The 23568-nt window shown below is 42.1% G+C and overlaps 3 protein-coding genes across 7 annotated transcripts in view; 1 reads left to right on the forward strand and 2 right to left on the reverse strand.

Annotated features, from left to right (window-relative positions):
- The window catches only part of LOC117243684, a 166722-nt gene extending 158146 nt beyond the window's left edge, over positions 1-8576 (reverse strand). Inside the window, exons 1-2 of the mRNA XM_033514147.1 lie at positions 8204-8576; positions 6889-6985 (exon numbers count right to left, since the gene is read on the reverse strand). Of these exons, the coding sequence (XP_033370038.1) occupies positions 6889-6985; positions 8204-8558 (452 nt within the window). The 5' untranslated portion in view covers positions 8559-8576. The remainder of the gene's footprint in view (positions 1-6888; positions 6986-8203) is intronic.
- On the forward strand, positions 8043-12542 carry LOC107203735 (uncharacterized protein CXorf40 homolog). Of its 2 annotated transcripts, XM_015626108.3 has the most exons (3): positions 8043-8250; positions 8583-8866; positions 10624-12542. In XM_015626108.3, the coding sequence occupies exons 2-3, from the start codon at positions 8614-8616 to the stop codon at positions 10839-10841; spliced, it is 471 nt and encodes a 156-aa protein (XP_015481594.1). In that variant the 5' UTR covers positions 8043-8250; positions 8583-8613; the 3' UTR covers positions 10842-12542. The 2 variants fall into 2 exon arrangements, with proteins under 2 accessions (XP_015481594.1, XP_015481593.1); XM_015626107.3 differs by lacking the exon at positions 8043-8250 and having other exon boundaries at positions 8475-8866.
- Positions 12543-12961: 419 nt separating this feature from the next.
- TMEM185A (transmembrane protein 185A) lies at positions 12962-22857 on the reverse strand. Of its 4 annotated transcripts, none has more exons than XM_015626101.2 (8): positions 22685-22810; positions 22084-22268; positions 20203-20379; positions 19217-19424; positions 16082-16165; positions 15003-15179; positions 14542-14665; positions 12962-14035 (listed from the first exon to the last, which is right to left on the reverse strand). In XM_015626101.2, the coding sequence occupies exons 2-8, from the start codon at positions 22122-22124 to the stop codon at positions 13791-13793; spliced, it is 1056 nt and encodes a 351-aa protein (XP_015481587.1). In that variant the 5' UTR covers positions 22125-22268; positions 22685-22810; the 3' UTR covers positions 12962-13790. The 4 variants fall into 4 exon arrangements, with proteins under 4 accessions (XP_015481587.1, XP_015481586.1, XP_015481588.1 ...); XM_015626100.2 differs by having other exon boundaries at positions 22084-22321; positions 22685-22809; XM_015626102.2 differs by lacking the exon at positions 22084-22268 and having other exon boundaries at positions 22685-22857.
- Between the last annotated feature and the right edge of the window lie 711 nt (positions 22858-23568).

Here is a 23568-nt window from a genome sequence, read left to right on the forward strand (position 1 = left end):
ACGGGTCAGGACCAGGCCTCGGGCAGACCTAGTGGTTTCTCCGTATGAGATGCTGTTCAGGCTCCCCTTTCTCACTACGTCCTTTGGGATCGGGAACTATACAGATGGAGAGATGGCCATTCAAGAGTACCTCAAAACTATAGGGAGAGCTCTAGAGGACTTACGTAAAAAGGGTTATCTTCCTCAAACTTCCCCTTTAGATGTCAAAGTGCACAACATCAATCCGGGAGATTGGGTGCTAGTGAAATCCTGGACTATTGCCCCACTGACTCCTAAGTATGAGGGCCCCTTTCAGGTCCTCCTCACAACGAACACTGCAGTCCGGACACAAGAAAAAGGATGGACGCACATCACTAGGGTGAAGGAACCAGTGACACCCCCTGACCCGGAACAAGATCATCCCAAACCCACAGCGAAGCCCCCTCAATGGACAGTGTCCAAGGACCCAGGGACTTCAAAGTTAACTTTTAAGAAGAAGACTCCCAGTAAGAGAGGAGTATAAAAGACTTTAATCTGAAGTTAACATTGAATTGTTAAAACTGTTACCACTTTCTTAAAGTGTAAAGTTGTTATAAGGTTGTGGTTACACTTCTAACTTACAAGTTGTTATAAGGTTGTTGTAGTTCAGTGGGAGAAGCGAACTTTGTTTCCACAAAAAGGAGTATTTTAGGGCTCTCCAAGGCTTAAGCCAAAACTCCCGCTAGGATCTCCCCTATAGAGAAGTTTGAGAAGAGTTCAGAGCAGAAGGAACAAAAAGAACTCCTCCCGTGCACCCCTTTGAAAATCCCAGGAGGCAAGACCAGGTAGGCTGATCTCCAATGATGGCCTATACTGGACTCTTAGAGAGTGTGGTGTGGCTTTTGCTGATTCGGGTCTCTGAAGGAGATCCATCAGGACCATGCACCAGATGCTACCAACCTCTCTACTATGAAGAGAAGTTCCTTACTGCAAATCCATATGAATCTGAACCCTAAATGCATAAACTCTTCCCTAACCATACCATGTCAGGAAGATGGACAGCAATACTGGATGGCTAAAAATACTGCCACATACCGGCAGAGACTACTGGGGGAGTGTCCCGTGGGACAATGGCTGTGTTTCGGAAATGAATTCAGGCTGAATAGACCCATTGACCTGATAAAGGAAAAGGAAATAACTCATCCCAAGGATGTGGGAGGCGAATTGGACCTTCCAAAGGGGAAAAACCTATTTGTGGACCTAGTGGAGAGAATAAGTCAAGAACTAAATGTAACCAACTGCTGGGTGTGTGGTAACACCCAAATGACTGATATCTGGCCTTGGGAGGGTATTAGTTTAGGACCCTTGGAATTACTTAAATGGAAACAAAGTAAGCCAAAACTCCCGTCTTTAGGAATAAGAAAAATAGAACAATGGAGCCTAAAGAACAAGGTAATAGGAGAAGAATGTATTTTGAGGAGAGGAGAAATGTTTGACATCCCAGAAGGAAACATGGCATGTAAGTGTTACTTAAAGATTAAGAAGGTTATAACTCGATGGGTACCTAAGGCCCCTGTAAAATACTGGTCTATGGAGAAAGATTCCCACAGTTGTACCTTTCACGAGGGACACCAATTATATGAATGTGCAGGAGAGAAGACAAACCCCTTCTGGACAATGAAAGAACTGTCCAAATTCTGGCAGTCCCCCTCAGCAATCACTAGTAATTTCTGGGAAACACCAGAACACTTGTTCTGGATTTGCGGAGATACTGCATACACAAAACTTCCAGGCAGTTGGGCAGGAACATGCACAATCGGAATAGTGAAGCCTGCTTTCTTCCTATTGCCAAAAGAACTTGGGGCAAATCTGGGGATTCCACTGTTCGATGACCTAAATCGACAAAAGAGAGAGACCATCCAAATGGGAGGTGACCAAAAATGGAAAGGAAAAATCTGGACCCCAGAAGAGATTATCAAAACTTATGGACCTGCTACCTGGGCCCAAGACGGGTCCTGGGGTTACCGGACCCCAATTTATATGCTGACTAGAATAATTCGGCTACAAGCCGTACTCAAAATAGTGACCACCCTGGCTCTAGATCACATCAGTGACCAATTAACCCAAACTCGCTCTGTTATCTACCAAATCAGGCTAGCAGTTGACTATCTACTCGCTGATGAAGGAGGAATCTGTGGTAAGTTCAATAACTCTGAATGCTGCCTGGAAATAAATGACAGGAATGAGGTAATCAAGAATATATCCCAAGGGATCAGAAAGATCGCCTATGTAGGAACCCAACAGTGGACACCCCGATCAGCACGAACTGGTGGGATGGCTTTTGGTCTTGGAAGGGAGAGTGGTGGAAGAAAATAGCCTTTATCATCATATGTGCTATTACTGGGTTAGTCTTCTTGCCGTGCATACTTCCCTGTGTAACCCGATTGATTACCACCTCAGTGAAAGCCAGCCTTGAAGTCCCTGGAGGATTGAGACAGCCAAGAGAAGTAAGTAAAATGATGGCACTAGAGACTCCTGACAGCACAGAACAGGGGGACGCTAAAGAAATCTACCTTAGGTTTCAAAAATTAAAAGAAATCTATATCCCAGATCCTGAGACACCAAATTGATGTGGGTTTACAGCCTGATCAAAGAATTAGAGGGGGGACTTGATATAAATAAGCCCTACCTGCAGTCCATGTTCCGTGGGTGTTTCTCCCCAGCCTCTGTTCTGAGGCGTTCCAGTTCTGGGCTCATGCCGAGCTGTTCCACGCTGCTCCTGTCCGGCCGCGCCCTGGGTCGGGGACACCCCGATGACCAGAGCTGGCCAAGTTTTGCAAGTGTTCTTTTGCAGCCTCTGTTCCAGGCTCCGAAACGTTCCTGTTCCGAGTTCCGTGCCAAACAGTTCCTTGTTGCTCCTGTTAGAAACCGCCCGATACTGCAGCCCGATACAGTGGCCCGGCGTGGCGGCCCGGCACGGCGGCCGGGGTTCGAGACCTCCCGGCACGGCGATCGCAGTCGGAGGCCTCTCGGCACGGCAACATGGCGACCAGAGACTTCCCGAAGCGACGGTCGGGAGTAAAGACTTCCCAAGATGGCGATCGGGGTTTATGCAAATCAGCTACCGAAAAACACCGCCTCGGCCAAAAAACCCGATCTGTGGAGCATCAGAACACTAAATAAAGAAACTGAGGGCAATGCCCTAAGGTCGGGATCAAGGGACACTACCCACCAACTCCGCTTGCCTAACCATGACCGAGAGAGACTCGCTAGGGATGACATCCCTGGACTTTCGAGCCAAAGGGGACCCCGGGTTTACTCGCGAGGACGGAGATCCCGACTTTCCCTATGCTGCACCCCGTAGGCAAGGCCGCATTCCTCCTTCACTGAGTCACTTCAGGGAGCATCGGCGGTGTGCGCGCGACCCGTCGGGCCCCCACCCCAAGCTGATTCCAATAAAGGCTTTAATAACAGGAGAAGAAGGTCTTCTGGCCCTGTTTTTATCAAGTTTCATCTGTGGAGTGGAAGAGTTAATATCTCGCCCAGGTCTGCAGATGGTCACGATGGTTTCTGCCGGGCGGTAGCTGAAGCAGTTACAGTGAGGGATTTCAGGTCGCGCTGGGGGCTGTGCCAAGATCTCAGGGGGCCCAGTCAGAATGGTAGGGGCCGTATGGCTGCTCTCGGGCCCCTGCTTCCTTCAATTCCAGCTGCGGGCCGATGGCTTCCCCTGCCCGGCAGCCACGCGGCGGAGGGGGTCTGGCCCGGCCCGGAGCCGCTCCCGGGGCCCGGCGGATCCCCGCTCTGCGTGGGCCAGCAGTGGGGCAGGGCTTAGTTGTCAGCAAGATGTCAGCAGCCACTGCCCGGCCCAGCCCCGGCCGGGGCCCCGCCGTCTCCGGTTCTCCGCCCGACTAGCACTGGAGTTCGGCTCGGCCCCGCCAGGCCCCGAGGGCCGCAGTTACCGCTTCAAAGCCGTAAGCAAGAGAGAGATTGCCCATCTTTAAAATGTGAATTTCACATCACACAGAGGCGGGTCTAGCTTTTTAATGGGTTATTAAGTTATCAATTCTCAGAGCTAGCCAGCTATTGGTTTTTGCCAGGCACAGAGTAAGCTCTTAGCAGCTTCTCTCAGAAAAATAATTTCTGTGGGTAGCTTCTTCTCGCCTCATCAAATATCAATTAATGCAAAACCAGCACAACATAGTAATCAGCAGGGGAAGGAGAGGTCATTACTACAAGCTCTCCTTCCTCTGCAGATTACCTCAGCATGAAGCCATGCATCTCAATCAAAAAAGATTGTAGCTCTCCATAGCACAAGATGTTTCTAAATCAGCTAGATTGGGGCTCAGCCTATAGCTGCAACCTTCTTTTAACCTTCAGAAAAGCAGAAGGACCAGTATGGTCTCTAATATATTAGCCATCTCTAAGTTTAGAAATAAATCACTTAGCAGATAAAAGTCACCAGCAGACATGGCCTGTCTCATGCCCACACAATTGATGCCCAGTGCAAACACACGGAAAATTCAGCAACAAGATCTAATGGAAAAAGGACAAGGCAGGATATTGCATGTGTGGGGGGAAGTAGGGGTCTAGGTGTGTCTAACACATTGTAGAGTACTGAGAAGAATACTTAATGCTTTGGCCTGTTCTATATACCTCCAAAATATTTCTCAGACAGAAGGAAACTTTGCTGTAAGTCACCAACAATCTATGACTATGACTGTTTATAACGCCAAAACTTTTGACAAGGCTAGTGATACCAGTGTGTTACAAACCAGAAATATGCTCTACTTACAGGGTGGGGGGGGCAAGGTTAAAAAAAAAAAAAAGCACCAAAGATTCAAATTTTCAGAAACTCATTCAGAAAATAGTGTTGCAACAAAACTGGTGATAAGAGAATAATCTAAAGAAACTCAAGATATGTTTACTGAACCAAGCTTAAGACAGTCATAATTTCTTATGATAAGTACAAAGAAATACAAAACAGCATGGCAAAAATGTCAGTATTATTTTAACTAGAATGTTAGAATCGGAGACCTAGTAAGCTTTAGACTTACTAGGGGGGCAAAATGTAAAGGTTGGTAGAAGTCCTTATGATGAAATTACTGCCAAAAGAATACGATTGCAGCATAACATTTCACATTGTTTGATGTTCTAAAATGTAGTAAAATGCAGTGTCTGTTCAAATGTCAACACAGTACAGATTCTCATGAATGTCAGCTATTAAATAGTGACATTCAATACAGATAATTGTAGTGAATTGTATTTCATGTGTTATTAACAGCTGAAATTTCAGTTTTGACTCCCAGTTTCCCAGAACATACTGCACCACATCTGTCCCCACTTTGGAAATGAACTGTAGCTGATCAAGTCCCTTGACCTGATTTTGACACAAGATATCCCAGCCCCTATTGCTGTGTACTGAACCCTGTAAAATCAGCTGCTAAGTGAATGTGACAAGGAACACAGCAATACTTGCCTATCTAGATGAGATCAGACCTGTGTCCTTATAAAGGATGTACCAGGCATTGTTTTAGCTCCACAGAAAGCAGTAACACATTCTCCATTGGGAATTACATAGTCTTCGCTCTATCAAAATTAAACTTAGGGACACCGTAAGTATATATAATATATATATATTAGTAATATATACCGTAATATAGAGGCACTGAAATGAAGTACAGGTTATGGAAGCACAGACATAAGTTACAGAATTTCTTGTTGGTGAGATTATATGCAAGGTACTGCACCAAAAGGAGATAATGTGGGATTGGTATTAGCATGTGAAAGCCACAATGACCAGAAAACAATAAAGTACATCTAAGATACCAAGCATAAGCTGGTCATCTGCTAAAATCAGAATGAATTTTCATTTCATATTCACTGCTGCACAGTTTGAATCATTATCTTCAATCCTGAAAAAACCTACTAAAGTCCCTTTACCAATCATCACAGAAAAGGCTGAACAATACACAAGAATTGTGAATTACAGAGCTTTATTTACATGCTGCTAGAAGTTGTTAAGTCTTTTGGTGAGTGTTCCAATATATGGGACAAGGTTTCTACAAACCAAGTGAGACAGTTTTGTGAGAGGAGATTTTTAGCATATTTATTCCCCTCTGGTAGTGGCACACATATATTCTGCTATTTACATTTTATTTACAGCTGTTAGACTTAAGATTTTAAGTACCCTGAGGATTTTTCCTTAGATAAAGAAAAAAAAAATCTATTTTATCTATGTGATGAAACACAGTATAAAAAATTGTGCTATAAGGTATGTGAAAGGAAACAAAGCTGCTTACACAACAATAAAAAGTTCTGGCCCATATTTTCCCCAAAATAAATAACCCCCATATAAAATACAATTATTCAGTGGAAAAATTCCAAAAGCAAATACCAAAACCCCCATGAAAGCTCATTACTTACTTGCTACTCTAAACAGATCCAACAGGTTCTTGTACTAACCATACACACCTAGTAAAATAAAAACAGCTTAAAGCAAAAAAGCATTTAAAGTAATAACCCTGTAAAAACTACAAGGAAATTAAATTCATATCATCTATTAATTTCTCTTCTTATTATGATGTTATATAAAGGATTGGAACAACTCCATTTGGAACATTTTGAACAAGATATTGGAAATATTCAGGGGAAAAACTGGATAATTAAGCAGAAATTTCAGAAAACGGTAGTAAGTAAAACTAGGTCTCAACAGTTAAATTCTATCAGCCATAGATACTTCAGAATACACAACATTAACTTAAAGTAGATTTAAAGCATATGCCAAAACTGTCTCTCACAAAAGTTATGTGAAGGACTTAACAGAAAAGAATCACTTAAGCCTGCAGTTACAGAATACTAAGGTTTTACCAATAAATATCCATTATTCACAAAGTCAGAGATCTGAACAAAAAATCCCATCATTAATCATACCTTTTTGCTATATGAAGTTCCTCTGCCCTTCTAAGTATAGGATCCACCCATCTCTCTTTCTCAGTGTAATCCCAGCAGATCACTTTACTCTTTCCACCTGTGAGTTCCTGGAATTGTTAAAGTAGCTTTGAGATTTCTCATGGTTAAGAGATGTGGTTCAACAGAGCAAAAGACAAAAAAAAAAGTCATCATTACTTTTCCCCTTTGTAAATACTACCATTTTCTCTTTTCTTTTTCCTCTTGTCTGTCTCTCCTAATTCATTCCATTTGGTCAACATACTCTCCCCTCCCTTTCTCTCTCAAATGCTATGTGCACAGCAAAGCACCCCAAATACTTGTATTTACTGACCTCAGCTGAAAGATATGGCTTTACAGGAGAGATGAATCTTCTGTGATTGTTATTTGGACACAGATACATCTGTACTTTTTTTTATCTTCTGTACCTGCAGAAATTCAGGCAGGACTCAACCCTTCAACTTGCTGTGTCAGTAGCCATTTTTAGTATCACGGCCTGCCTTAATAAGGTCACTTTCATTTGTGTACCTTCGAAATTACAGTGTACGAACACGTGCTCACTGATAAAATATATATACGCTGCCCATTAAAACTGAACACATACAGCAGGACCATACATGCATTCTGAACCTCTCCTTTTCCAAATTTTCTTTTCCTATAAGGTCTCTGAATGTTCACAAGGCTCCCGCACATTGCTCCCTGTTGCCAGGGGTCATAGCGGGACTAGCACACACAAAACCTGTCGTCAAACAGTAAATACTGTATTCAAAACGCTTGTATTAGAAGGGCAACGCCTTGATGCAAAACACACAATTGAACGCAGCAGGCAATTGGTAAGATTGTCCTCACAGAGTAGGGGTGGATGAACCCACTTTAAGAAATTTTGTCCCAAACAAGTGGCCAAAGAAGGCTAAGAGGTGAAAGACACTGAATTTTCTCCTGTTAAATGCTTATTTATGACCAGAGGCGTGAAAACCCTGCAGCTCCCGGCTGCAGAGCCGGACAGGAACACCCGAGGTGCTGTGGACAGGGTACTCCAGGAGTAGGAGGCCACCAAGCCCATTGCCCGAGCCTGGCAGTGCCGCAGCGGACACCCCTCGGGCAGGGCACAAACAGCTCCCTCCTCCCCTCAACACCCACCGCCGGGTACCCACCACTCCGGATCGCCGAGGACCATGCTATAACCCCATCCCTCCTCCCACGACAACCGAGAACTCTCAGGAGCGACGCGGCCACGCTCAATTCAGGCCACCGCCTCCCGGCCCGGCCCGGCCCGGCCCGGCCCGCTCCCAGCACCCACCGTCCGAGGGGGCTAGCAGAGCGGAGGGCGCGGAGCCGGCAGTGCAGGTAGGTGGCGGGCCCGGGGACTCCATGGCCGCGCGGCGGACGAGCTCTGCCCGCGGGAGCCAGCGCAGGGGGGCCGCAGCGGGCTGGGTCGAGCTGGGCTGCGGAGGCCTGCGCCTGCGACCGTAAGGCTGTGCCTGGCCCCGGAGGCGGCTGTTTGGGCGGCGCGGCCCGGCCGCGGCCCGAGCCTGGAGTACGACGCGGGCAAAGCGCTGCCTGCAGGGGCGGACCCACCTCCGGGAAGGCCGCGCAGCTCCGCTTCTCCGGAGCCGGGAGTTTGTCACAGACATCGGCCGCTTCTGGAGACTCATTCCCGGGAGTCTGTGTGTTTACAGGAAATAAACGACTTCTGATGCAAGAAGCACGATGAAATTCGGTTGCCTTTCCTTCCGACAGCCCTACGCAGGGTTGCTTCTAAACCGAGTCAAAACGGTAGAGACTCGCTGGCGTCCTTTGCTAGCAGGCTACAAGAACTGCACCATTGCTGTTCATATAGCTGTTAAGGACTGGGAAGACGAAACATGGAGCGAAATTCTTCTGAATAGGTTCGGCATGACATCGAAACAACTGCGAGATTTGTTGGATGAAGGGGAAAAATTTGGCAGAGGAGTTATTGCAGGTAAGCATCCTTGGATTATATTTTCTAAGCAAACTTTCAGTTTCCCTAACAGTCACTTAAACACCTCTCTACTGTATGTGTTCGCACTCATTATGACATTTCTTTAACACTTTGAAGGAGTGGAGCATGAGTTGGGGGTGGGGTTGGGGAGGTCGTCTGTTTCAATTCCTGCATGGTTTAGCATAATACATGTCAATTCCACACTTCTTGCATTTTGAGTTTAGGAACTCTTGCTGAAACCATTTTGCAGTACTCACGGTCAAGTGAATTCATGATATTGCAGCGCTTTGCATGTCATTTTAGATTATACGTAAATAAATCCTTGTCCTAGTTTAGGGCAAATCAGGAAGGAAAACTCCAGATGGGGATTTCCCCAGGGAAATGGCCCTCCCCACCAACTGGTCTGGGAAAAGAAAAAAAAAAAATTCCTTGGAGAGAAGTGGAAAAAGCTGTTTATTTAACAGAAATTGAGTAATATTAAATAATAAAACCGCTTGCTGTTCGATGGGATGGCAAATCTAGGAAGAAAAAGTCCTTTTCATGTAGTGTAGCTCGGCTCGCTCAGGTTCTTATCAGTCCCTCCGGCGCTGGAAAGTGCCGAGGCCCAGGCCCAGGTGGGCCACAGGCGTGAGCTCTCGGGGTTTGGCTGGGTGTTCAGTCCAGAGCAGGCTTGCACAGATCCAAGAAAATTGGAAAAAAACAAAGGTCCAGGGAACTCCTCTGCCTCAGCTAGCTAAACTAACTAAAAGCCAGAGAGAAGCTCTGTCCCGCTGTCTGTCTGTGCTGCAGACACCACAGTCCAGGAGCGGGATGTGGGGGAGTGATGTTTTTCCTTAACACACTGCGCGCTTCTTCTTCCCCCCTCTCTTGCTCTCAAAGCCAGTCTTAAAGGTGCAGAACTTAATATATAACATAAACTAGACGATTGGGGATACCAGTATCATAAAGTTACCCCAGGACAATCCTATTTCAGTTTTACAAACTCCCTCTGTTGCTTTTGGTATTTGGGCAGTGAAAAAGTTTGTTTCTATAACACACAGAGTACAGAGGCAGCAGTGTTTTGCTGCATAATTTGTGCAGATATATAGCAGCTGTTGCACACTGTACACTTATAAAATTTTTATCCAGTGCTCATTTTGTACTATTTCATTGTAGCTACCTTTGTTACCATCTTTTATTGTCATTTGAATACTTTTAACTATTTCTGCACAACAAATTAATTCTACCACACAATACTGAACGTTGTTGTGGTTCTACAGTAAAACCTGAAAAACAGTAAAAAGCTGAAAACTGTAGGTTGTACACTGTATGTAGATTTGCAGCCTTAACATAAATTGCATGCTTAATTGCAGAGTAGGTAGGAATTTCAAAACAGTTAAATGATTTAAAAAAGTTAATAGATTAGTGGCTTGAAAGGAGCAGAGAGAGTTTTATGCTTTATTGAATCTGGTCAAACGCCAAATGGAGCTCAGGACTTCTGGTAGCAGCTGTGTCTCCTTAGATGCAGGCTGCTTTTCAAGGAGTTGTGCATCACTGGGTTGTGGTGATTTTAACTGAGCCCTCCTCTTCTTCCCCCGCCTGAGCTGAGTCACAAGGACTTCTACAGCAAACAGCAGGGGTGAAAGGTGTGCCTCCCTCTGACTGTGCTTTTCTGGTAACAGACTATAAAAACTGTTCTCAGGGAGGTCCACTCTGGAAAACCTTTCTCTAGGAGAACAAACTGACATGTAATTTTATGTTTTAATGGTAAAATACAGGATTAATTGACGTTGGAGAGACATCACTATATCCAGAAAACCTGCCCCCTGAAGAGATTCTGGAGCTGGAAAACAAAGCTGTCCTCAGCAATCTAGAACAGAAATACTTGACTGTTGTTTCAAATCCCAGATGGCTCCTGGAACCAATTCCTGCCCGAGGGAGAACAGGGGTGTGGCAGGTGGACATCCCTGAAGAACTGATCCCTTCAGAATTTTAGGTGTTACCCCTTAATTTTTCCTGCCTAAATGCAGATTTTTATTTAAGTTGCTGACTTGTGAATTACATCAGTATCTTGTTTAGGATTCTATTCCAAAACTATTTCAAATGGCAAATATATTTGAAAAACTACTTTTTTTGATGCAAAGCAAACAAGATGTGTTTTTATGACTATTACAGCAAATTATTAATTTTTTCTAGACTTTTCCTGTATGAACACGAAGTGACATTTTTAAAATGTATAATTATGGATGGCATTCCAATTGAAATGTAAATGATTTTTTGACACCTGCATCTCTGATTATAGGAAAATGGTGCTTAAAAGCAGGCTGCCACAATTAATAAGACATCTGTCCCTGCCTTAAGGATAGATTATTTTCTTCACATTTCAGGCACACAAGATGTACATATAATGGATATACCTCTGTGATCTGACAAACATTGCGCAAAGGCCATTATGACAAGGTGCTTGTACAAAATTAAATTATTACATTTTTTCTCTTAAGATGAAAAATACTAGTTATCTTTGAAAATCTAATACTGAATTCAAGCCAAGTGTGAAGAATTACAAATAATAGCCACTAAGTTTCAGGACTCTCAAGAGGTTTCCAAAACTTACATCCTATGTCACATTTTGGCTTCATGACCTCGGACCTGGGCCAGCTAGGAGTGGTGTGGCTAAATAACAGGATGGGTTTGGTTGGGTGACCCAAAAAGTAAAACTGCTTTAATGGCAAAATAATAAACGGCAGAAGGCAAACACACAGTACAGGGTCCACCCCAAAAGGTGAAAAAGGGTGGGTACAACAGTATATAAATGGAAGATCTGAGGGTGTATCTGAAGGCAGGGTTCCAATCACAGACTGAGATTACAAATACTAAAAATAATGTGGCAAATGACAACCAATCAGGGGAGAGAACTAAGAACATTCTGGAAGCATAGCCATGTATGAACAGGCTTGCTAACATCCCCCAGTCTTAAGCTGATGCCCAACCAGTTCAATCTCCACAACCCTACCTTAGGAGTAGTACAGTGAAAATCCTTTTGATTTTTTGGAGCAAGGCCACACCTAGGCATGGCTCTAAAAACAGAACAAGTGGCAGAGCCTTTGTATTTAGACAGTTTACTTAAACACTTAGGAAACCATTCTTTTGGACTACACCACTTTTACCAGAGCCAAGGAAATTATCTTGCACCCCCAGCATCAGGGCCCAGGGCTACTACCTGCAGATCCACTGTTTGAACCATGCATGGAGCTGGGCAAAGACCGAGCTGCTGGCAGTACAGCTGGGAGAGGTGGGAAGAGACTGCAGGTAAGGGCTGGGTGAAGCAGAGCAGCTCCCTGGCCCCAGCCACACCGAGCTGTGCCTTGGCTGAAGGGAAGGCGCAGAGGCTGGAACTCAAGTGCGTTTGTTTGAGTGGCAGCACATAGAGCTCTACAGGAACCACTGCCCTGGGGATCTGCCTTGGAGCAGGTGAGGCCTTCCCCATCACAGCACTGTGCAATGCGTTCTCCCTTGGATCTGATGTGCATGGACTGTTCTCCTTCTGGGAAGTGGTTTCTCATGCAAAGTCAACATCTGGTTTTCTTCTCCATGGTAATGTGCCGGCAAACTGATGTCCAGTAACAATCCCACTGATGTTAGATTTTTTTAACCAGAATATAATAAAATATATATAAATAAAAATATATAAAATATATATAGAAATAAAATCACAACAAAATTTAAACTGTCGGATGGGATAGTGATGGGTTGGGTTTCGGGCAGTGGCTGATCCACAGGCAAGAAAGGGGAGCTCAGGAGCATCAGAAATGGAAATGCTGCATCCAAGTGTTTCAGGCATACACCTTAAACACATGCAGAAATGTCCATGTGCTCTCTTCTCTTACTGCCATGCCAAAACTAAAGAAACGAGACACATCGATATAAGCTGACTGCGGATTACCTAAACACAGAGAGCAGATGCAAGGGTTTGGGAATATGAGATATCTGTTTTTATAAACTACAGGACTACACATTTCATAGAGTCCATTTCTCCAAAGCACCTTTAAGTCCAAGGCACACTGTCAAAGCAGGTCTTTCTTCAAACAGGAAAGTGCTATGCCAACACCAGCAAGATCCTATCTTGAAGAGTTTAATCATTTACATCGACAAACACAAAGATGGTAATGAAGACCAAGCTATATTTATACCAGCTAGCCAACAGCTGTGAAACCTACTACAAATGTTTCTGACACAGACTACACAATGCAAGGAGGAACAGCCAGTCCAATGGGAGAATGATACATGCTGCTTAAGACTCAAAACATGAAACTGGAAAAGCAACAAAAACAACATGTAACTCCCAAGCCAGCACAAAAGTTGAAATACTTACATGAAAATTTACATAGATAACTCAAAAGCATCATGTAAGTCACCATACAGTCTATTCCACTCCCCCCCCCAAAAAAAGCTTCCCAGTGTTGCCTCAGAAATGCAACACTTGTGCCTCTGTGGTTGAGAATGATTGTGGCTGAACAGAGAAAGAAGAAAAGAGGTACTATGCTAAGGCATCCCAAAGCATTTAAAAGACATGAAAATCAAGTGTATATTTAGGACCTAAAAGACACCTGGAATAGCAGAGGCATTGCATACAGGGTTTTTAAAAAAATACTTTTAGATAATACTTATACTGTACACAACAGGACTTTTAAACAATATATTACACTGCTAAAAATGTTCATATAAATACTATACAGGCAAGCGTGCAACCAACCTGTTAGGAAGGTTCACAAATTAGACAACCACATATTTCTGGAAAAGCACTCAGATTATCTTCAAGATTTCTGATTTGTATAATCCAAGCACTGATTCAGCAATACCTATTTTAAAGGAATTGGGACAAGGCATGAGATGAAATACATCTGTCTGCTGATGATCAGTTCAATTTTAATATGCTAGTGTCATCTTAATCTGGCATATCAATGTTTAACTTGGGAGGTGGAATCACATATTTTCCAGGACTCTGTGTAATGACCACTCCAGTCTTTTTTCGAAACATTGGTGCAATTTTTGGTGGTTCAGGCAGTGGTGTTTCTTCTGTCTCCTCATTATCTTCGTGATGAAGATCGTAAGAGATATTTCCATATTCTCGCAAGAATGGGAAAATTTCAAGAAGGAACTGGCAAAAGTCTTTGCGAATTCCAAACCACCCTAGAAGAAACCAAATAATTTTACATTATTAACAGAAGGAACACTTAAAGTTAAGTAGACAGACAATTTATTTAAGATCTTTTAATTGTTTGCATATAAGTAAGATTTATTAATGCTGCATACGCATTATAATATTCCTTATGCCTATCATAACATTATAATTGAGGTTATATATATACAGTCTGGACAAGCATTTGCACAGTTCCATGTCTGCACATGCATGCCTGTGTGTATATCTATCTGCATAAATTACAGCTACACTACCCCAGCAAGAATTCATTTTGTTTCACACATTATACAGTGTTGGGTCACATCAGTACAGAGAAGGAACACAAAAGACTGCACTTCAATCAAAGTAAACAGTGCCACAGGGGAGGAGACTGTAAGTACTGAAACCTTATTACAACTGTCTGAAAACAGTTGTAACAGAAAGCCCTTTTGGAAAATACAAATCTTAATAAAATACATTGATTTTTAATCCGTTTCCAGGATTCTGAAAAACTTACAGTGATTGCCTCCTTTTTGTCCAAATGTTGTTGCCATTAATGTTATCAGTGAAAGCCAGAGAGGAACAAATATGGGTATAAAAGAAAAAGAATTATGCCCATCCAGTCTGTGTACTAGCAAGATCTAAATGGAAAAAAGAAAAAAAAATTACACAATGTCAGTTTAATTGCAATACTCACTTTCAAACTGCTTAAAGCATATACTGATCTGAAATGGTTAACTCAACACATCTGTGAGGAAAAAATGGCCTTCACAGAAGCATGTAGTTACAATTCCAATGTGATGCAGACTTTACTCGACACTTCAAAGGAATATAGAATTCTCATTTGTATTTCATATTTGCTGTTAATATTTTATTCCAAAACAAAGAACAGCATTCTCATTTCAGTAAGTTCAGAAATCATCATTCATTACTTACTGAAAAAAGAACAAGATACATTAAACTCATGAGTTTTCCTACCTCAAATGTGAGCAGTGGAACTACAATTGTCATCCAGCTGACAGCCATGGTTATGTGTGTCCTCCTCTGCTCAGCAATCACGTCCATGGAGCGCAGGAACAGCACAGACCACACAATGTAATAGAGCACAACGAGGCACAGGAAGGACATCAAGATCCACAGTGGAACACAGACAACCTGAAAGAAAGACGCATTTGGGTGGTTTTTTTTTTCAACTAAAGCAAGCCTTAATTGATTCAACTAAAGCCTTTCAACTTAAGCTTAATACTACGTATTAAGCCTAAACAAGAAAATTAAGTCTTTTAACTAATATAATATCTAACAGAAGGGCATCAAACTTACGTGTGTTCCGAGATATATCAGTTCAGGGGTTCCTCAGCTTTCTACACCCCATCAAGTTGATGCAATTTAAAATTAAGGCAACATAGTTCAACTCTGGCAAGACTTCTGTGATTTTGCATGAGCTCAAACTGTACTTGAAACTGAATTTTATCAAGTACTTCCTACACTGGATACCTGACTTTGAAGGGTTTCAATCCTCAAGATTAACAATAGAAAGGACAGACGTAACCATGCCAGATTGTCAGTTTAATGGTAGTTTACAAAAACCTAGACACAGAAACATTGCTTTTGAATTCTAAAGGCACTTGGGACAGGACAACTAAGCAGTTTTGACAGTGACTACTTGCACAGTAAGTGGATTTATATTCATGGTAACACAACAAATAAAACTTATTTACTACACTGTATTTACCAACATATTCTTTAAGTCACTAATCATTTTCATTGTTTGTTTAGTGTTCCCATTGGGAACTTCTTGTGAGGATTTCTCTTTCAAATGCTGCTCAGAGACTAACTGCAGTTGATGGCACATTCCTCTCCCTCAGAGGACAACGTGCCTGAAGAACAGCCTCTGATTCCCATGACCACTGAATGAAATGACAGACCTTCAGTGAAGGATTGCAAAGTGAGCAAAAATGGAATCATGAACTGATCATGTATTAACTGTTCCCTAGAATAAATGTCTTTATGAAATTCAGCATTTAAACAAAGATAAGAAGAAAACACTGGTTACATACAAGCCATGGCCATCTGATGATCTCATCTAGTCTGAGTGCAATAAATATGAACTGTAGAATATTGACTGAACACAAGATTTCCAGCTAGAAAAAGAAAAAAAAAAGCAAAACATTAGTTAACTCTCAGTATAATAAACATACTTCCAGGATAACTAATTAACCCGTCAAAGCACTTCTCTGACACCATTTCTATCACCGAAATATGAAAATTCATTTGCATTTACATTTTCTATTACTAAATATCCCTTAACTTCTGTGGGTGTGATCCCAACCAGGTAACGTAGAGTCAGCTGTTTTCAAGATCTTCCTGGTATTTAAAAAAAAAAAAAAAGGCTCTTAGAGAGATTAGAGAAATAAGAAAAGCAAAACTAATCAGAATGAAGAAAGCAAAGCATCAGAAAACAACTTTTCATACAAGAAATACTTCCAGAATTAAATTAAATAGTAAAAAGACCTTCAACTTAAAATTAGCAAAATTAATATTTTGGAATATTGCATAGTTTCAGTAATGGGCAGAACTACCAACAGTCCAAATCAAAAGTCCAAGCTCTGTCTAGGGACAAAAAGAAATACATGGAATATTGGAATATGATATCCAGATTCAATTCATTTACTGTACAATTGAGAGATATTTTAAATGACACTGAAAACATGGGTTTTGTGGCAATAGAGAAAAGGAATACTTCTCATTAAAATGTTACTGAAAGGTTTTCATGAGTCCTGACTGCCACTATGAGAAACAGCCCTTCATTATACTTTCTTTCTAAAAAGTCCGTGTCTAGCATGAACAAAGTAAGTCGATGAAACACCATCACACTTGGCAAGATTCTATTTCCAAAGTTTATGGGCAGCACTGCAATGGGTAGGATTTTCAGAGACCACAGAATTATTATCTGAGAAAGCTAACTGAAGCTTTTGAATGCAAGCTAGAAACATTATTCATTTTAGTAAAAACATGCAGTTACGTTTTAAATGTAATATTTCTCTGAAGACAGACACTACATGCTACTTTTCACTAACACATGTAATTGCGTAGACTGTGATCTGGATAAATGCCTTTGAAAGTTACAGTACAGGAGTCAAAATTCCAACAGGCAGCAGACACTTGCCAGCTTCAAGGACCACGCCAGTCTCCACTGTTCAACTATAAATTACTTTAAGAAGACTGATAAAGTAGATTTAAAATAATTTTGTACCACTGCCTTTCTTAAAAGAATAAACCACCAACCCCTCCCCCACCTCAAGTGTAAGACCAAGCAACCAGAAAGCTGCAAGAGCAAAGAGAGAGAAAAATATAAAAACCAGAGGATCAATTGCTGTAAATAATATTTAGAATCAAGTTAACACATGAGATCTATATGGCAAGTGCACACATATTTGCAGCAGCTCACTGCTGCAAATGATTCAACATGCTTTAAATAAATAGTGCTTTACTGACTATGAAATAGTGTAACACATAAAAGGATGCTTTTTCTGAGCTCGACATGATACAGAGACAAAAACCACAGCACAAACTTATTGATCACCTAACCATATGCAGAACAGGAATGAGCAGATAATGTATTTCAGATGAAATACTTATGAAAATAATAATAGATTAACAATTGCTTTGATTACTGAAGTCAAAAATTAATGTCCTGGATTAAAGGCACACCCTTCATGTTTCTAGCAAATGAAAGAGAAATAATGAAATCTTCACAGAGTAAAAAGAAGAGAAAGCAGAACAGCACTAAGTGAAGATGACTAAGAGTAAAAAAAACAAAGAAAAACAAACACCCCACCAAAAAAAAAACCAAAAACAAAAAAGTTGAGTTGAGACAGCTGTTGCCTTTTATGGATTCCACCTTCTTCTGCCAGTAATTAGCAGCTGTGCAGTCATCTGTAAATCAACAGATCAAGCATCATCCAGTAGATGGCAAGCACTTCCACACAAATTTTACTTTTAGCAATGTTTAACTGGTAATATGTCGCTGTTGGACACGCTGTATCAATGTGGGTTCACAGCAAACACACCACGAGTTGCTAGGAAAAGGGGCCTTTATTCTCAGAATTTTTCAGTTTTTATAGGGTCTTATGCTACAGGGTTAACATGATGGGGTAAGGGAACATCACCTCTTGTCCCATTGGTGGGACAAGAGAAAAACATGTTATCTACAGTTATGCAGAACTGTTTTGAGAAAACAAGATGGTTTCCAAATGTTGTCCTTGAGTGCAAGATCTCCCAATAAACTTTCCCTTGAGAACAGATCTGCCACTGACAGCCTGAAATTCCCTCAGGCTCAGTGAAAATCAGGTCCACAGTAATAAAACCCTGCAAAATAAAATTCTATTGGCAAATGTTTCAAAATGAACTTAGGATATCAGTTTACCAGCCATCATAACAATCACTTACCAAAAATGTTTCTCTCTAATGAAAAACTCATCTTATGCTAATGTTAAAGAAATAGCCCCTTGAAATGAAAATACCTGAAAAAGCTGAGCTTCATTTAAAAATCAGATTTTTAATTGTCATGGGGTAGTTTGAGGATATAGCAAAACAAAAAAAACTTCTTAAAAAAAAATTCAACATGAATTCTAAATTTATTGCAAAATGTCAGAATTGTGGGAGCACCTTGAGAATCCTTCCAAGGTTCTTCCAAAACCAAGTTAGAGATAAGACAGAGGCAGAAAAGAAAACCCTAATGTTACTGCCTACCATTTACATTCCCAAATTAAACATTAAACACACAGATTGTGACATTAAGACATTTTAACATGGGGCTCTGGAAATTCAATTCTGCTTAGACACAGTGATTACAGTCAGTGAATTTTTTTTTATTGTTTCCATGTAAGTGTCTGGTGTTGTCCTATACTACAAAGTTCCTGGCAAGTTATTTTAACATAAAATAATAAAAAAGCAGGTTCAAAACATGCTGCAATTTGGTAGTTGAAAACACTAGAAGATACTAGAAAAAGTTATATTATTCCTGACCCTGATTTCACTCCTATTTGCAGGTGAGTGCATTTACAGATGAGTACAATTAATTGGACTGATGTAGTCTGTTGTATTCTGCTTGCCTGAGAGACAAACCATCACAGAACTGATCCCAAGTCCTGAACTGCCATGACTTTCATGCATCATAAGTCAAACCTCACCTCCAGAGACCTGTCGTGTCGGAATCCCCACACACAAGCTGCAACTGAGACTGGAGACACAAAGAACAGTGGCATGAAGACCAGAAGCCAGAAATGCGTTCCTCTTTCAATCCTGTCACACACTAGGACTTCAAACATCAGTAGCAGCAGGTGGATGCCAACGGCAATTAACATAGCTTTGAACTCGACACAGGTTTCTCCTTCTGCTCTGAAGAGAGGATAAGGAAGAATTTACTTGCCTGTAAGAAAGAACTTTACTCTGCAAACATCCCAGGACATAAACCTGAGCATCAGATATTAACACTTGTTTTTAATAAACATACACATTATACCCATTAAACTCCACTCCTGATGACCTAATAGGATTTCTTGCCCATAAAGCTGTATGTTGGAAGTATTTTACTCAAAGGGTGCAGTGGGATTTTTACAATTTGAAAAAATTTTAAGGATTCCATTGCTGAGCAGATAAAACAGGGTTTCTACTTGCTAGTGTATCAACAGTCAGCTATCACACAGGCTGTTAGGAAATAAGCTAAATTTAAAATGATCTATTTGATTTCTGCACCAGCATTCATTGAATCAACATCTTTCCCCAGAATCTATTTACCTAAGCTAGAGTATTGCAACAGATATTTTCTGTTCCTAAAAGTAAAATGCCTGTAAAATGACAGCACACAGCTTCTCCCTACACCATTAGACCCAATACTAGAAGGGGTAAATAAGACCTGAACCATGCAAAGTGTGGGTGTATCAGGAGATCTGTGCACCAAAATTTTTCATTTAATATTCATCACAGACAGAAAATACATTTATTGTACTTCATTTAAGGTAATTTTTCTTTTGCCCTGGGCTCTTTAAATTCACATTCAACTCAAATTACCAAAAAATTCAACACTGATGTACTTAAAGATGTGAAAGTTATTTTGTCCTAGACTGACAAGACACAACATTCCCTCTGTTTTGCCAAACAAACATCATCAACTTACCGATACTGTGGGTTTCGGGCCCATACTCCCGTTCCCACTGAAGCACCAACAATCACCATTAATTTCCACAGCCATATTGGAGCAAACACAGCCCAGTAACTCCACTGAATTTTGTCATCCAGACGTAGAGAGAGCAACACAGAGAAGAGCAGCAGGCAGGCATAAATAAGGAATTTGCTATTGAACAAACAAACAGTCAGGAATCAAGGCAGGCAACTCCACATCTTCACATTAACATTGTAGAGGACAAGTCAGTCATAGCTGAACTTTCACTTGGATACTTCCTAATACAAAATGCTTCAAGCTTCTTGGCAAAGAATCAAGTATTTCATCATAGATACAGCATGTCATCTCTTACACTTATAAAACCATTGCTTCAAGGAAACACATCAAAAGCATTTTTGCGTAACAATCTCAGTGAATGGATTGAGATAAAGTTCCCTTCCACAAGGATCCAGTCAGGAGCTGTATTATTAGAGGCTCACAAATATGCCACCTAGACATGTTTTAAAAAATGTGTTCTGTCATACAAATCAAATGAAATCGCTTTTGATATTCAAAATTGAGTTACATAATTGATGAAATTTTATCCACACCATTTTTAACTAAAGGTTAAAATTTATTACAAATTGGAATAAGGCAAACTTCAGAGAATTATTTTCTTAAATATTTGCATTCAGTTAAAAAAACAATATTATAGTAAAGAAAAACTGAACAGGTTACACTTTTAGCAAAGTTACCTATTATACACTGAAGTTTCTCATTGCAATATTGAGGATGATGTTAACAAATCTTAAATAGATACATTGATACAGTTTGTAACATAGTCAATTTAAGAATGAATAAATGTAATTGGAATACTTGAGCAGTGGTACAACAACTGCTTGTACCACCAAAATTCAGACAAAATAATTACACAGTAAGCGACTTCCTCAAAAGACAGGAAAAATCTCCCATCCATCCACGAAAATCTCATGGACTGCTTTATAAAACTCCTAATTAGGTTTCAACACTGTTTCAGTGAAGTAATTGTATGTCTTTTAAAACATGGATAACCTGACAAACAGAATAATGCAGCAAAAGTCAGGAATACTACCATTCATCCAACAGCACAACTCAAACTACCCACTCTCACTCACATCGAACAACAAAGCATTCATCAGATCAGGATCACTACATTTGATATCAAGCTGTTTTGTCTCTACTCAGAACAAGTGTCTCATCTGCACCTTAATGAAAACTAGATTTATTGTGTCAGCATCTCCCCACATACTTGATGAAACTACTTCAGGATAGGATGATATAAACCTGTCACACTTCATAACAACAAAGAGATGTCTCAGCTCCTCAGCCAGTCATCCTTTCTTTGACATTCAACATTTGTGTAATACATACTTTCCCTGGCTCCACAATACAGCACTGAAAGACCACTGCTCCCTGGGTGCTCCAGGCGCATCAGAACATGAAGACACCAGCAAAAGTGCAATATTCAGCTTGCTCATTCATCACTCAGCACCCAAATAAGAGCAAGCATGGCTCTGCAGTAACAAAACTTCATAAGCTTCTAGGACTTATGCTCTTACTTTTCCATTACTCCTACCACACATTATTCAATTGTTTATTTCAGCCTCTGTAACAATGCATTTCCTGGAGTTTTGCTTACCCTTTTGTTTGTCTAAACAACTGACTGAACACAGCCTGCTCTAACTGGCATCGTGTAAGGCCTCTTTCACGTGCAAGGCTTTCCCAGGACTCTAAGCATCTCAAACCACCTTGCACAATTTACTTGCAGGCCCTTAGTCTGTGGTAGTAAAATACCTGGTAAAACCCCGTAAAATTTAACTCATTCTCTCAGTTTCTTTAAAAGTTTCATGTCCGTACTTGCTTGGAGAGCCAGTAGAAGCCCACGCTGCAGTGACCATCACACTGCTTATTTTAAATAAGCCCGAAGGAAGAGGTCGCCTTCCCCGGTGCTCCCGGGCAGCCCAGGGTCAGGGTTGTTCACACGGAGCCTCCGCCGCAGGGCCAGGGTCAGAGCCTGCGCAGGGGCGTGCGGAGCCTCCGCACTGCAAAACACGGCAGTGAAACATTCGACCACCAGAAAGAGCCTGGGAGTAATCTGAGAAAGTTACACAGTAACAAAGTAAATGACTGGAAGTGGGGCTGGAACGCAGATGTAGAGCGCTCGCCTTCCCAGCCCCTGACCGCGAACTAGCTGCGGGGAGCACGCATCGACACTCGGGGCGCTGAAAAGGTTGGATTCGATGATATCAGAGTTATTTTCCAACCCATCTGATTCAGTGATTCAGGGCAGAAAACCGGTTGGGAACGGCGTGTTCCAAACGCCGCCCAAGCTCGCGGTGCGGAAGGGCACCCGAGGCCGCGCTCCGCTCCAAAGCTGACGGGTCCCGCACCTAGCGCTGCTCCCGGCCGGGCTCCGGGGCTAACCCTGCCAGGCCGGCGCTGCCCGTGCCGCGCTCACCTGGGGTTGAAGTCCTGGAAGAAGCCGCGCAGGTTCATCGCGGCCCCTCTACCAGGCGCTCATGGCGCGGCCCCACCACCGCTCCAGGGCCTGGCCTGCCCGGGCCTTGCCGCCGCCGCCCCACGCATGCGCGTGGGCCTCTGCCGGGAACCTGACAGGCCTAGTACTGCCAGGCTTCACAAACGGGTGATGCGCATGCGCAGTAGACAGGACGGGGCCCTGCCAGGAGAGGCGGGGCAAGCGGGAGGGGCGGAGTGAAGGGCGGGCGAAGATGGGCGGGGCGAAGGAGGGCGGGGCATGGCGCGGTGGGGCGGGGCTAAGACCTGAGAGGAGAGGCGGTCCCGCCCCGGCACTTCGACGTCTTGAAGAATATGTTGCTCATTTCTGGCCAGAAAGTGAGGAAGGCAGTTGTGCGGGTCCTGGTGTTACGTTGTCTCGTAAAAGTCCCTGTACAGCTCTCTCAGAGCCCCTTAGATACTGTAAGGTGCTCTAAGGTCTTCCTGGATCTTCTCTTCTCCAGGCTAAGCAGAATTTAAATGACAGTTTCAGAATCTCTGGGCAGCTCTGGGACATTTCAAAGTCTGGGACAGTTAAATCCCTGGGCATTTAGGGACAGCTCTACAAAAAGTTTGTCATAACCCAGTATTCACTGAGAAATGTTTGAAATACAAATTTGAAAAAGACCAAACTATGTATGTACCTTCTTGGAGACAAAATACTGGGTGCCAAAAATCTTTAGCCGAGCTAGAGAAGGCATAAAAATAATCAAGGTGAACTTAAATGAAACAAATTGTGGTCAGAAAAGAGAGAATTGGGCTTTCTGTTATTTGGGGCTTTTTGCTTGTCCATTTGTTTAAGTGAAAGTAATTAGCTGTTGTAACAAA

This window comes from Parus major, chromosome 4A (assembly GCF_001522545.3).
Source record: "Parus major isolate Abel chromosome 4A, Parus_major1.1, whole genome shotgun sequence".
Lineage (NCBI taxonomy): Eukaryota > Metazoa > Chordata > Aves > Passeriformes > Paridae > Parus > Parus major.

Bases quoted from the DNA above. Each gene is read 5' to 3' on its own strand.
- TMEM185A (XM_015626101.2), bottom strand. From the start codon at position 22,124: ATGGTCACTGCAGCGTGGGCTTCTACTGGCTCTCCAAGCAA. The intron at 20,380-22,083 runs GTACGGACATGA...TTTGTTCAATAG, and splicing joins TCTACTGGCTCTCCAAGCAA to CAAATTCCTTATTTATGCCT. The intron at 16,166-19,216 runs GTGAGGTTTGAC...TTCTTTTTCTAG, and splicing joins GACACGACAGGTCTCTGGAG to CTGGAAATCTTGTGTTCAGT.
- LOC107203735 (XM_015626108.3), top strand. From the start codon at position 8,614: ATGAAATTCGGTTGCCTTTCCTTCCGACAGCCCTACGCAGGGTTGCTT. The intron at 8,867-10,623 runs GTAAGCATCCTT...GGTAAAATACAG, and splicing joins TGGCAGAGGAGTTATTGCAG to GATTAATTGACGTTGGAGAG.